We start from the raw sequence: 13,868 nt of genomic DNA, 5'->3' as shown, positions 1-13,868 counted from the left end.
CTATTCTGCTGGTGCAGTCACTGTGTACATACGTTACATTACAGATCCTGAGTTACATCCTGTATTATACCCCAGAGCTGCACTCACTATTCTGCTGGTGCAGTCACTGTGTACATCCATTACATTACTGATCCTGAGTTACATCCTGTATTATACTCCAGAGCTGCACTCACTATTCTGCTGGTGCAGTCACTGTGTACATACATTACATTACAGATCCTGAGTTACATCCTGTATTATACTCCAGAGCTGCACTCACTATTCTGCTGGTGCAGTCACTGTGTACATACATTACTTATTTTGTACTGATCCTGAGTTCTGCTGGTGGAGCACAGGTTCAGAAATGTAAATGAGTGCAGCTCTGGAGTATAATACAGAATGTAACTCAGGATCAGTAATGTAATGTATGTACACAGTGACTGCACCAGCAGAATAGTGAGTGCAGCTCTGGGGTATATACTGGATAGGTAATGTATGTGATGCTTCAGCCCTTATTTATAGGGATGTGCTTTCTGTGTGCGGTGCTATTATTTTGCTCTCTCCTGGTCCCGCTTTCCTCGCACTTTTGCTCGTACTGATGGGGTATAGCGGTTACTGACTTCACGGGGAGTTGGATTTTCTACAAATGGCTTCATAAATTAGTCATGATTGCAGCAATTGCCAGCATTTCTTCCTCCTCTCTGTAATCGCGCCCTAGCGCTGGCTCTGTGGCTGTATACGGGGAGCGCTGCTGTTCGTTCTCCCCCTCCTCTCATGCACGGTTTTTGGTAAACTGTTTTAGCTTCTCTTCACGCCTCAGGTTTAACCCTTTCTGCCATTTTCAGCATTCAGTTTCTGTTAGGTTCTCTGCAGCGTTTTCTGGGGTCCGCAGTGACTCTTCTGCCTTCTCCTTAGGGTGCAGATCTGCCCAGGGGTTCGGGCTCTGAATGTAAATCAGGGTTTCCGTTCACTGACATGGAGCAGAGGTTTTCAAAACTTGGGAGTTTTTTTTTATTGTTCTAAGTTTCTGTTCTGTGGATATTGGCAAGTCTCCGCCGCTCATTAACCCTTTGTGTGTCTGTCCCAGGGCCTCCTCTCCAGCCTTGTGAAGGTGACCAGCCTGACCCTGGCCAGGAACTGTTTCCAGTCTTACCCCGTGGGGGGTCCCTCCCAGTTCTCCACTATCTACTCCCTCAATATGGAGCATAATCGCATTAATAAAATCCCGTTTGGAATTTTCTCCAGAGCGAAAGTATTAAGTAAACTGAATATGAAGGTGAGTCCGGATCACACGTGACATCTTGTATCACAGGGACTTTCGCCGGCAGTGTCTGACCCTGCAGATACTGTATATCGGCATGTGTAACACAAAGGTAGAAAAATCAAGGAATACATTAAATCCCTTTTTGAGATGAAGGAAAAGTAAAGAATTTTCAAAAGGAATAATATATATATATATATATATATATATATATATATATATATATATATATATATATATATATATTTATTAATAATAATTATATATATATATATATATTAATAATAATTATATATATATTAATAATAATTATATATATATATATTAATAATAATTATATATATATATATATTAATAATAATTATATATATATATATATATTAATAATAATTATATATATATATATATTAATAATAATTATATATATATATATATTAATAATAATTATATATATATATATATATTTATATATATTATAATATATATTATAATTTTTTTTTATTTTTTTTTTTGCAATTGGACTTTATTTTAGGTATAGCCAAATTATAAATTTTATCCCAAATTAATACTTTGCAAAACTTGATGGCTAACCTATACTGTTCTTCAAAATGAAATGTTTCTTAGATTGCAAAGCCACATACAGCCATGTTGAACTGCAATAAAAATAAAAGTTAAACTTCAATCTGACATTTATTTTTTTTTTGCATATGAGAAAAAATGTTTTTGATTTTCATCCGTTTCGGGTCCATTTGTACCATCAGTGGCATTTGCTTTTCTTGCATGCAAAAAAAAAATAATTTAAGCTTCTCCCACCCAGTAAAAAGCCGTCTGAGTGATATCCTCGTATTTTTTTGTTATGGACCCAATCACATGAATAGGCGCATTTTGATCCACAAAATAAAAAAACAAACAAACGTGATCGTTCCCATAGTACATAATGGGTGCGTGTACGGTCAGCGAGAAAACGTGGACAGAGCACACGAAACACGAACGTCTTGAGGGGGTCAAACGTGGTACGGCTAAGAGAGAATTGAGGCCGGATCAGAGCCGCCGCATGGTTTCCTCAGTCGCTTTTCACCTCCGTGGTCTCATTGCGGCTTCCATTATCTCTACACGTTAGCTCGTCACTTTGTAGCCTTTTTGCCCCAGGTTGTATCCACTTACTGCAGATTGTAACTAGTACATACCGAGTGGAGGGAGCAGGACAGGACGGGGGGCGCCCATCTCAGGTATAGAGGGTCTTCATATTCCTGCGATGAGGATAATCTCCCTCCCAAAAAGTACTCCTAGCAGATATTGTGTCTGAGCCCTGAGGGATCTGTGTGGTGCGGGGACTCTGCGCGGAGCAGAACGTGACCAGCTATCGTCTTCCTCCCCAGGACAATCAGTTGACGTCTCTGCCCCTCGACTTCGGGACGTGGACAAGCATGGTGGAGCTGAACCTGGCCACTAACCAGCTGACAAAGATCCCCGAAGACGTGTCTGGCCTGGTCTCCATTGAGGTGGGTTCCGGACCCTGGTACCGTCGTGGCGGTGGACACTCTTGGTCGTCCCGCTCTTCTGAACCTTCTGTCTCTTTCTTCCTCCAGGTCTTAATCCTGTCAAACAATCTATTAAAGAAGCTTCCTCACGGTATCGGAAACCTGCGCAAACTGCGGGAGCTGGATCTGGAGGAAAACAAACTGGAGTCACTGCCGAACGAGATTGCCTACCTGAAAGACCTGCAGGTAACGTGGCCGCTCTCAGGCTGGCCCCTTACTCACCGTAGTCTTGGGATCTGGTCTCGGTCAGACTTCTGTGAGCACTAATATACCATGCAGCATAATGGACACGCAACGTCGTCACGTCCTCTCTCGATTACTTTCTTGATAGATTTCTAGTCCAGTGTTCTGATACAAACCCCCGACAGTCACCTGCTAATAAATGTGGTTGTGTCCTCTCTGCTGCAGGCAGAGATACTATGATATAACTCTGCTGACAGTCACTACTAGAGGGAGAGTTCGGTGTACACTGTTACTTTCAACCACTGTGGACTCTTCTGGACTTATTTTTATTGCATCATCTGCACTTTTAGGAATACAACAGATTTGCAGTTGGTTTCAATGACAAATGTTCTACCACCTTTCTCTTGCAGCTTGCACGTGGTACAATACAGAGCATGCTGCTCAGTTCGGCTGCTCAGGGCTCAGTCTGAAGCTCCTTTTTTTTTCCTCCTGAACCTTAATCTAAACTCAAATCTAATCAAATGAAGTATGATTCATGCTCATAATAAGGCCTGTTTCACACCACGCTATTGTGGGGCACTTAAAAAGGTATTCCCATCTCCAAGATCCTATCCCAATATGTAGTGGGTGTAATAATAATAATATTAGCAAATTCCTCCAATTAGAAATGTAGGATAGTTTTTCTGATTCGCTATGTTTCGTTCCTCATTTGCAGGACCTTGGGTATCCATGGTTCTGGCCACTGATATAGTGACAGTTAGTTAGCTAGTTGTCGTAACCATGGGATACCTAAGGTTCTGCAATGCCTGCACATGAGGAAAGACATAGCGAATCAGAAGAACTAGACTACATTTCTAATTGGAGGTATTTGGTAATATTATTATTATTATTACACCCACTACATATTGGGATAGGATATTGGAAATGAGAATACCCCTTTAAGTGTACAGCAGGGCCCTCTCCCCTATGTACCCGCCTGTCATTGTTAGTTTCTTCACTGTAATTATATCTGTATTTTGCATGTAACCTCGTCTCATGTACAGACCAGAGAATGAATGGGGCTCTAAAATAAATAGCTGAATGCAGCAGCTTCCTGAGCTCCCCCTAGTGGTGGCCTCAGACAAGTTAATTTTTATCAAGTGAATCATGCATGCGAGATAAATGGGTCGATCCCAAATTTAATCAACTTTTTTTTATTGAAAGTTTTCTGAAAATTTAAACATTAAATACAAAAATTAAACAAATTCCCCAACATAGATCAATGTAAAGTGTCAGATACAGAGTGTAAGTCACAGCGCCGAGAAGAGGAAATGGCCCCCAGAAGTGGAATAGTCTGTGGGATCCCCTCCAGAATTTCTTACCTTTGACCTTCTTCAACAGGACTTATTTCACACTCACATTTTTCTTTTGAGCGTATTGGATATTTCTTTAAGACCAGATCCAGCAGAGCTCTGCACAATACTGAGATCAGAACCATGAGACGCCACCGTCCTCGGTATTATCGGCGATCACATGTTTAACCCTTTCGCGCCAGAGCCTGTTTGCACGTTAATGACCAGGCCAATTTTTTCAATTCTGACCACTGTCACTTTATGAGCTAATAACTCTGGAACGCTTCAACGGATCCCGCTGATTCTGAAATTGTTTTTTCGTGACATATTGTACTTCATGACAGTGGTAAAATTTGTTCAATATGACTTGCGTTTATTTCTGAAAAAATTGGAAATTTGGCAAAAAATTTCGCAATTTTCAAACTTTTAATTTTTATGCTCTTAAACCAGAGAGAGATATCGCACAAAATAGTTAATAACATTTCCCAAATGTCTACTTTACATCAGCACAATTTTTGAAACATAATATTTCAAGAGTTGAAAGTTGACCAGCAATTTTTCATTTTTCCAACAATTTACAAAACTATTTTTTTTTTTTTTTTTAAGGGACCACAGCACGTTTGAAGTGACTTTAAGGGGTCTATATGACAGAAAATACCCAAAAGTGACACCATTCTTAAAACTGCACCCCTCAAGGTGTTCAAAACCACATTCAAGAAGGTTATTAACCCTTCAGGTGCTTTACACAAATTAATGGGACGTGGAAGGCAAAAATGAAAGTTTTACTTTTTTTTCCACAAAAATGTTACTTAAGCCCCAAATTTTTTATTTTCACAAAGGTAAGAGGAGAAAATGCACCATAAAAGGTGTTGTGCAATTTCTCCGGAGTACGCCGATACCCCATATGTAGTGGAAAACTACTGTTTGGGCGCTCGGCAGGGCTCAGAAGGAAAGGAGCACGGTTTACGTTTTGGAATAAAAAATTGGCTGGAATTGACAGCAGATGCCATGTCACATTTGGGGAGCCCCTGATGTGCCTAAACAGTGGAACCCCCCCCCCCCACAAGTGACCTCATTTTGGAAGCTAGACCACCCCTCAAGGAATCTATCTAGATGTATAGTGAGCACCTTGAACCCTCAGGAGCGTCACAGAATTATATAATGCTGAGCCCCGAAAATAGAAAAATCCCTTTTTTTTTCCCACAAAAATGTTTTGCCCCAATTTTTTTTTATTTTCTTAAGGGTAACAGGAGAAAATGGAATCCAAAACAGAGTCATGTGATGGCTTTTTTTTTTTTTTGTGGGACGAGTTGACGTTTTTATTGATACCATTTTCGGGCACATGACATTTTTTTATCACTTTCTACTACGATTTTTGGGAGGCAGAATGAACAAACATCAGCAGTTGATAAGGCAGCTTTATTCTTCGGGTCAGTACGATTACCGCGATACCTCATTTATATAAATTTTATGTTTTGCAGCTTTTACATCAACTATTTTATAGAAAATAGAATTGTTTTTGCATTGCTTTGATCTCGGAGCTATAAACTTTTCTTTTTCCACTGACTGAACTGTATGGTGGCTTTTTTAATTTTTTTTTGCGGGACAAGATGACGTTTTCAGCGATACCATTTTTATTTCCATTTGACTTTTTGATCGCGTTTTATTCCCCTTTCTGTTCGGCGGTATGATGAAATAACAGTTTTTTGCTCCGTTTTTTTTTTTTTATTTTTTTTACGATGTGCACAGAAGGGGTTAACTAACGTGACCGTTTTATTGATGGGGTTTTGTCCGGATGCGACATACCATGTGTGTACTTTTTTTTTGTATTTCCATAAATATATGTATTTATTGGTTTAATGCTTTTTTTTTTTTTTTTATATTTATTTTTCTAAGTTAAAAAATGTTTTATAACTTAGCCCCTGTATGGGACTTCAGTTTTTATTTTTCTGGTCTCATGCGTCTCTGGTCTCTGCCATGACAACCGCAGAACGCGTCACGGGGGTCTCCGGAGAGGTGAGTGGATGACCCCTTCTCCCTCTCGCTGTCTTCTAAATACCGTGATCGCTATTGAACGCGGAATCTAGAAGCTAGGAAAGGGTTAACATCATTGGGACCTGATCCAATTCAATCCGGTCCCGATGATGTGACGTGTCAGAGCTGTCGCTCTGCACCGGAGGAGTCTCCACGCTTTTTTGGACCCTGGGGGTCCTGAGCGCTGCGAGACTGCCCACCATAGACCTACAGTGGAGGGTCGGGAAGCGGTTAGTGTCTGCTTTCCTGGATTTTCTTCCATTGTGCATCTGTTCAGTAATCCTGTATTTCTGGTGTTTTTTGTTTTCACGCTTTCAGCTTCATAATTTTCTGGTAGTAAAAGTATTCTTTTTTATTAACCAGAAATTGGTGCTTACAAACAATCAGCTGACAACGTTACCAAGAGGGATCGGCCACCTAACGAACCTGACGCACCTCGGTCTTGGGGAAAACCTCCTGACGCATCTTCCAGAGGAGATCGGTGAGTGGATATTATATGTCCGGGATGGACTGTAACACAAGTATCAGAGCCGCCGCATAGTGACTACAGGGGGCGTAACCTGTGTGTATATCCTGGGGCACTGCGATGGGTCAGTACAGGTCACCTGCAGTCCTATGTAACACCACAGATAACACTGTGATAACTTTCGGAGTACAGATAATGTAGTAGATGTCACCTGCAGTCCTATGTAGCACCACAAATAACACAGTGATATCTCTCTGAGTACAGATAATGTAGTAGATGTCACCTGCAGTCCTATGTAACATCACAGATAACACAGTGATAACTTTCGGAGTACAGATAATGTAGTAGATGTCACCTGCAGTCCTATGTAACACCACAGATAACACAGTGATAAGTCTCAGTACAGATGATGCAGTTAGATGCCTTTTGCAGTCCCATGTAACGCAATGACATCTTGCATGTTGCAGGTACATTGGAGAACCTGGAGGAGCTGTATCTGAACGACAACCCCAATCTGCACGGTTTGCCGTTCGAGCTCGCCCTGTGCAGCAAGTTGTCAATCATGAGTATCGAGAACTGTCCCCTCAGCCACCTTCCCCCGCAGATCGTGGCCGGGGGTCCGTCCTTTATCATCCAGTTCCTGAAGATGCAAGGTCCTTATCGTGCCATGGTCTAATAATGCAAGTCCCACACACTGTACAGCCCGCGTTCATGTCGTCTCCATGTATATATATATCCGGGCGGCCGATCTCTGCGCTCATGTTTCTGTTTACATACGAGATATGTATAATGTAATGACAAGAAGGCAAATTTACTACGACCGCATTACGTGTTTTTGCTAATAGAGGAATCATAGCCATTTAGATTTTTTTTATTATGTAAGAAAATATCAATCGCTTGTCAGAATTTTTTTTTTTTTTCCTTTGCTGAATTTAATGTATTTTTTTTTTGTATATACAGTATATATATATATATATTTTTTAAGGTCATTGTTACCTGGATTTCCAGCACGGTTTTTAAGAGTCGCCGATATTATTTTGGCAGTGATCGCGGCGGTCAGGATTCTGTGTTACCATTGGAGCCCGTTATGTCATGTGGTTAAAAAAAAAAAAAAATCAGAACGGTTAACGATTTCTGCCTTTTATTTTCTTCCCCGTCTGATCGCACATACAGGAGCCTGTATCTGGTACAAGACTCACATCTGCTCTAACTTATTATGCCACCTTTTTTTATATATATATATATATATATATAAAATACGTTATTCACTGTTGGGGGTGAATCACTGTTTTACTTAAAGGGATTGTCTAGGATTAGAAAAATAAATACTCATTTAAATAGCGCCACTATTGTTCACAGGTTGTGTGTGGTATTGCAGCTCAGCCCTAGTCGCTTTATTGGAGCTGAACTGCAATACCAGGCATCACCCATGCACAGGGGTGGCGCTGTTTTTGAGAAAAAAAAAAAAATTTCTAATCCTGGAAAGCCCAATTAATAACTTTTGACTTTTCTTTCTAATTTACTTTTTTAAAGGGAAAACATTCAATCTGGATTTAAAGCGAGATCCCCGCCCCTATCATAAAGTCTCTCCCATATCATGTCACGTTTATCTGATTTGCGCACTCTCTTTTCATATCAAATACCCAGATTTTTTTTTTTTTTTTTTAGCAGTTCAAACCCCTTTAAGAGGTAACTTTTTTTATTATACACAATACAGAGACCTTTTATGATGGAGGAAGGGGGGACCGTTATACGCACGAACGGCGCCAGTTGCTTAAAATACTATCACACCCAGTGGATTAATCTCCATGATTCGCAGCACAAGCCTCAGTTTTCTGCAATGATTTTTCCAGCCTTGTAAGATATTTTGCAGTGTCCGTCCCTTTAAAAAGCTTCATCCCAGTGATGAGATGTATTGGGCCTTCAGTTCCTGATATTTGCACGGTCCTCGTGTACCGACCGTGGTTACGTTTGTGTCCAGCCTTGAAATATTTCCGTATTCTGTTCCTTCCTCGTAAGAAAACAAAAACCTCAAGTGCAAAAACAACAATTGGCGCCAGTACCTTTTAATTTTAAGCGTCTCTCCTTCCGAGTCTATCACACTTCCTTCTTGGGATCCCGTACACTTTTGCAGCTTTTCCGCATTTAACTCTTGTGATCAGGGCAGACGCGTTTCGCATTCCTTAATACACAAGCACATTTACCTCCTACCAAGGTGGTCTCAAAACTGGAGGGTGTCAGTGCATGATAGGAGTTGTAGTTCTGCCGCAGTTGCTGCTCTAGAACTGGAGGCCATCCGGTCCGGATCATTCTGACATGGATCGCTTTCTTTTTTTAATCCTTTTCTTCCCGTTCCATTTTGACGACGCATTTTTTGACTTCATATCTGCTGCTCCTGTGCCTGCTGAGTGCCTTCAGTATGGCCGCCGGGGTCATAAACGTCCCACTACTTTTATAGATAGCGGGAAAGAATAAGTGAAGATCGTGAGATGCTGCTCCTGTGCAGCAATCCACAGCCTCCCACCTGTTTGTCATCAGCAACCAGCATTTCATTAACATTGGAAGTAATACGTGAACGGTTTGTGGTCTATATCGTGACGGAAAGTGGGAAAATAAGCCCCCCTAGGATGGCAGATAAGATATGTGCCCCCTGAGATGGTCGATAGAATATGCGCCCCCCCTGCGAGATGGGAAACGTGCTTCCCCCGTACAGTTGTTCAGTATAAAGCATGGTCATATAGTCTGTGCATTTATCCATATGATGTAAGTGGAGCTAGTAGTATATAGTATACAGTGCTTGGAGCCACAAGACTCCCAGCTTGACCACCCCAAACCCCACGGTGGGGCTGGGTGGGCCTCTCGGCCACTTCGCTGTGCAGGACCTCAGGGACCGCAATGGGCCCAACTAACGCCCCTGCACAGACGAGGCTCCACGGGGCAGAGCAGAGAGGTAAAGGGGGCGCAGTGCAACACCAGCGCTTGACCCCCAATAATCATAGTGAAGTTGTAGCCCCTATAAGATGGGCGTACCCATCTGAGCTGCCATCGGTGGCTGCACGGCATTCGGGCGCCTGCTCAGGAGGCAGGTGGGGAGCGGCGTGCGATACAGACGAGATGGGTTGGTAAATATCATGTAATTTTAATGACGGGGGCCGAGTGCAGTGTAAGTGATAATTACATCATGGGCATTAGGCAGAGTGTTTCAGGAGGAGCCGCAGAGAGGGGAAAGCAAATTACCCTCCGGATATCGTTTAATTTTTTTTTTCTTTTTTTTTTGCAATAATATCCCATTTCTTGGGCCCATTAAGTGCTGAAAGCTTCTGGAAGTGTGACGCTAAGTGCTCATTAGTCGCTGTAAAGTGCTGCACAGGAAGCGGGTCACATGACCTCACGTCGGGGTTGGGTTTTGGCGTCTTTGTTCAGCCACCATCGCATTAATGATATTTTTGTAAGATTTATATCATGTGCCGCCCTACACCGGCCTTCTGTTCTGTTTTCAGAGCCGGTAGCCATATGGCGATAGATAGTATGGCGCACATTGCAGCAGATCTCAGTATTGGTGCGTTATCTGATCCTTGGAAAGCTGGGTGGCCTCTCTTGCCGAACCCGTCCTATAACACATCTCTGCCCAATTAAGAAAATACACAGAAGCCAAAGCTCCCTGTGTAAGCAAAGTGAGCTTACCGTTCAGGGGTCTGAGAAAGCCGGGTGGCAGCCGTACAGAGGATTTCAATTTTTTATTCCTTATTGCTAAAAGAATCCTGCAATTCTGCCCCTTTCTTTGTGCCATTAAGCCCCTTAAGCCAAATATTAGTGCCAGTGGTGTGCACCTCCCATGCCAAAACTTGGACCGGTGGTCTCCTACCTTGTGAGCTTCTGTTGCGAGCCTCATGTGGCATGCTGGGAGTCGAAGTTTTGCAGCAGGTTGGTGACCACTAGCCTCCGGGCCTGGAAGCCTTTACTGTAGTGAAATGGCCAACATCAGTAAATGAGAATGGACTGAGCCAGCGGCAGACCTTCCTGAGCCGGGCGCTGGTTCTCCTGGCAGTCATCACCCCGTCTGCCTCTTGTCAGCTGAGAGCGGTGGCTTTATGCTTCTCCGGCTCAGTCCATCACATGGTTGTCGCTGGCGCCTTGGCCGTAGGTTTATGAGATCACCTGTATTCTAATCTCACTCGATGCTCCGCAGTTTGCAGCTCTCCTGGGTGTTCTAAAACTACAACCCCCATCATACCCCTTCTGGAATTCTGGAAGGAGTAGTTTCTCCTTCACTCGCATAGTTTCTTGATGCAGAGCGTTGTCTAGTAGAGTAGTAATGGTGACTTCCAACCTCTATGGATTGAATGTCCCTCCCTATTCCTGCCCCCTGAGGTTGTTCCTGGTTGGATGTCCCCCCCCTATTGCCCTGCCCCCCGAGGAGGAGCCTGGTTGGATGTCCCCCCTATCGCCCTGCCCCTGAGGAGGAGCCTGGTTGGATGTCCCCCCTATTGCCCTGCCCCCCGAGGAGGAGCCTGGTTGGATGTCCCCCCTATTGCCCTGCCCCCCGAGGAGGAGCCTGGTTGGATGTCCCCCCTATTGCCCTGACCCTGAGGAGGAGCCTGGTTGGATGTCCCCCCTATCGCCCTGACCCTGAGGAGGAGCCTGGTTGGATGTCCCCCCTATCGCCCTGCCCCTGAGGAGGAGCCTAGTTGGATGTGCCCCCATATCGCCCTGCCCCTGAGAAGGAGCCTGGTTGGATGGTCCCCCCTATCGCCCTGCCCCTGAGAAGGAGCCTGGTTGGATGTCCCCCCCCTATCGCCCTGCCCCTGAGGATGACAGTGCTACGCCCATTTTCCTGCCCCCGAGGTAGCTCCTCCTTGTAGTTAACTGCTCGGCATGTGTGTAGGTCAGTAAGAGCTGTAGAATTTTATCGGACGTGTTCCTTCTCTTTGATGAAGGCCCCGTTCACACATCTGATTATATCCTTCTTTTCATGGATCGAGCACATAGCCCTTCTTACTGTCTGAGCTTTTTCATTCTTCTAAGAAAAAAATTTGTCATTTTTGTTTATTTTTTTTTTCCTTATTTTGTGGAGACCTGTCCAACTTGTGGACCAATGTAAGAGAATAAGTCCACAAAAAATGACGTAAATAAGATGAATGATGTAGAAAACCTGCTGCTAGGTCTCTGGAGATACCAACTAGTTCCCTGTATATCCGGCCGGGAACATAAACTGCAAGATTATCTATAGAAAAAATCTACAATTTGGTTCAGTTTATTTCATAGTGACTTGCCGAGAAAATAATGACATGACTTATCCTGTGCTGATCCTGTATTATACTCCAGAGCTGCAGTCACTGTGTACATACATTACATTACTGATCCTGAATTACATCATGTATTATACTCCAGAGCTGCACTCACTATTCTGCTGGAGCAGTCACTGTGTACAGACATTACATTACTGATCCTGAGTTACCTCCTGTATTATACCCCAGAGCTGCACTCACTATTCTGCTGGTGCAGTCACTGTGTACATACATTACATTACTGATTCTGAGTTACATCCTGTATTATACTCCAGAGCTGCACTCACTATTCTGCTGGTGCAGTCACTGTGTACATACATTACATTACTGATCCTGAATTACATCCTGTATTATACTCCAGAGCTGCACTCACTATTCTGCTGGTGCAGTCACTGTGTACATACATTACATTACTGATCCTGAGTCACATCCTGTATTATACTCCAGAGCTGCGCTCACTATTCTGCTGGTGCAGTCACTGTGTGCATACATTACATTACTGATCCTGAGTTACATCCTTTATTATACTCCAGAGCTGCACTCACTATTCTGCTGGTGCAGTCACTGTGTACATACATTACATTACTGATTCTGAGTTACATCCTGTATTATACTCCAGAGCTGCACTCACTATTCTGCTGGTGCAGTCACTGTGTACATACATTACATTACTGATCCTGAATTACATCCTGTATTATACTCCAGAGCTGCACTCACTATTCTGCTGGTGCAGTCACTGTGTACATACATTACATTACTGATCCTGAGTCACATCCTGTATTATACTCCAGAGCTGCGCTCACTATTCTGCTGGTGCAGTCACTGTGTGCATACATTACATTACTGATCCTGAGTTACATCCTTTATTATACTCCAGAGCTGCACTCACTATTCTGCTGGTGCAGTCACTGTGTACATACATTACTGATCCTGTACAGATCCTGAGTTACATCCTGCATTGTACTTCAGAGCTGCACTCACTATTTTTAGTAATAAGTGCATTTTTGGAGAATAGTGAGTTCAGCTCTGGAGTATAATACAGAATGTAACTCAGGATCAGTAATGTAATGTATGTACACAGTGACTGCACCAGCAGAATAGTGAGTGCAGCTCTGGAGTATAATACAGGATGTAACTCAGAATCAGTAATGTAATGTATGTACACAGTGACTGCACCAGCAGAATAGTGAGTGCAGCTCTGGGGTATAATACAGGATGTAACTCAGGATCAGTAATGTATGTACACAGTGACTGCACCAGCAGAATAGTGAGTGCAGCTCTGGGGTATAATACAGGATGTAACTCAGGATCAGTAATGTAATGTATGTACACAGTGACTGCTCCAGCAGAATAGTGAGTGCAGCTCTGGGGTATACTACAGGATGTAACTCCAGATCAGTAATGTATGTATACAGTGACTGCACCAGCAGAATAGTGAGTTCAGCTCTGGAGTACAATAACGTAGCTCCGTTCTCCGTACAGGATACATAATGTCATGCATTTTCAGGCCCTCTGAGGGTACATTCTATATATATATACTCCTGTATACCCCTTACTCTCCGGCATTGTATGTAGCAGCTGTATACAAATAATTGTCTGCTGTAGTCAGAAGATGGAGCAGAATCTCGGTGACTCCTTATTGTGACGGTTTTGGCAATAACTTCCTCTCCTGGTTATTTCCATCAGGGCTTTTCTCTTTCCTCGGTCTCTTCCATACCTTTGGTTCCTTTGCTAATGATTCCGGTTCTCCTTCCGCCGGCGCCAGTTCAATATTCTGTATTTTCG

General features: G+C 43.0%; 1 protein-coding gene across 1 annotated transcript in view; it reads left to right on the top strand.

Moving 5' to 3' along the window:
• SHOC2 (SHOC2 leucine rich repeat scaffold protein) overlaps positions 1 to 12,525 on the top strand; it is a 39,103-nt gene extending 26,578 nt beyond the window's left edge. The window contains exons 5-9 of the mRNA XM_073684734.1: positions 1,067 to 1,255; positions 2,620 to 2,742; positions 2,830 to 2,967; positions 6,693 to 6,810; positions 7,263 to 12,525. Of these exons, the coding sequence (XP_073540835.1) occupies positions 1,067 to 1,255; positions 2,620 to 2,742; positions 2,830 to 2,967; positions 6,693 to 6,810; positions 7,263 to 7,471 (777 nt within the window). The 3' untranslated portion in view covers positions 7,472 to 12,525. The remainder of the gene's footprint in view (positions 1 to 1,066; positions 1,256 to 2,619; positions 2,743 to 2,829; positions 2,968 to 6,692; positions 6,811 to 7,262) is intronic.
• The last annotated feature ends 1,343 nt before the right edge of the window (positions 12,526 to 13,868 follow it).

The sequence above is a fragment of the Phyllobates terribilis genome, unplaced genomic scaffold (genome assembly GCF_046119375.1).
Source record: "Phyllobates terribilis strain yellow unplaced genomic scaffold, ASM4611937v1 Scaffold_5__5_contigs__length_657084704, whole genome shotgun sequence".
NCBI lineage: Eukaryota > Metazoa > Chordata > Amphibia > Anura > Dendrobatidae > Phyllobates > Phyllobates terribilis.
The sequence above is the reverse complement of the archived record's forward strand: the minus strand, read 5'-3'. Positions and strand labels throughout refer to the sequence as shown.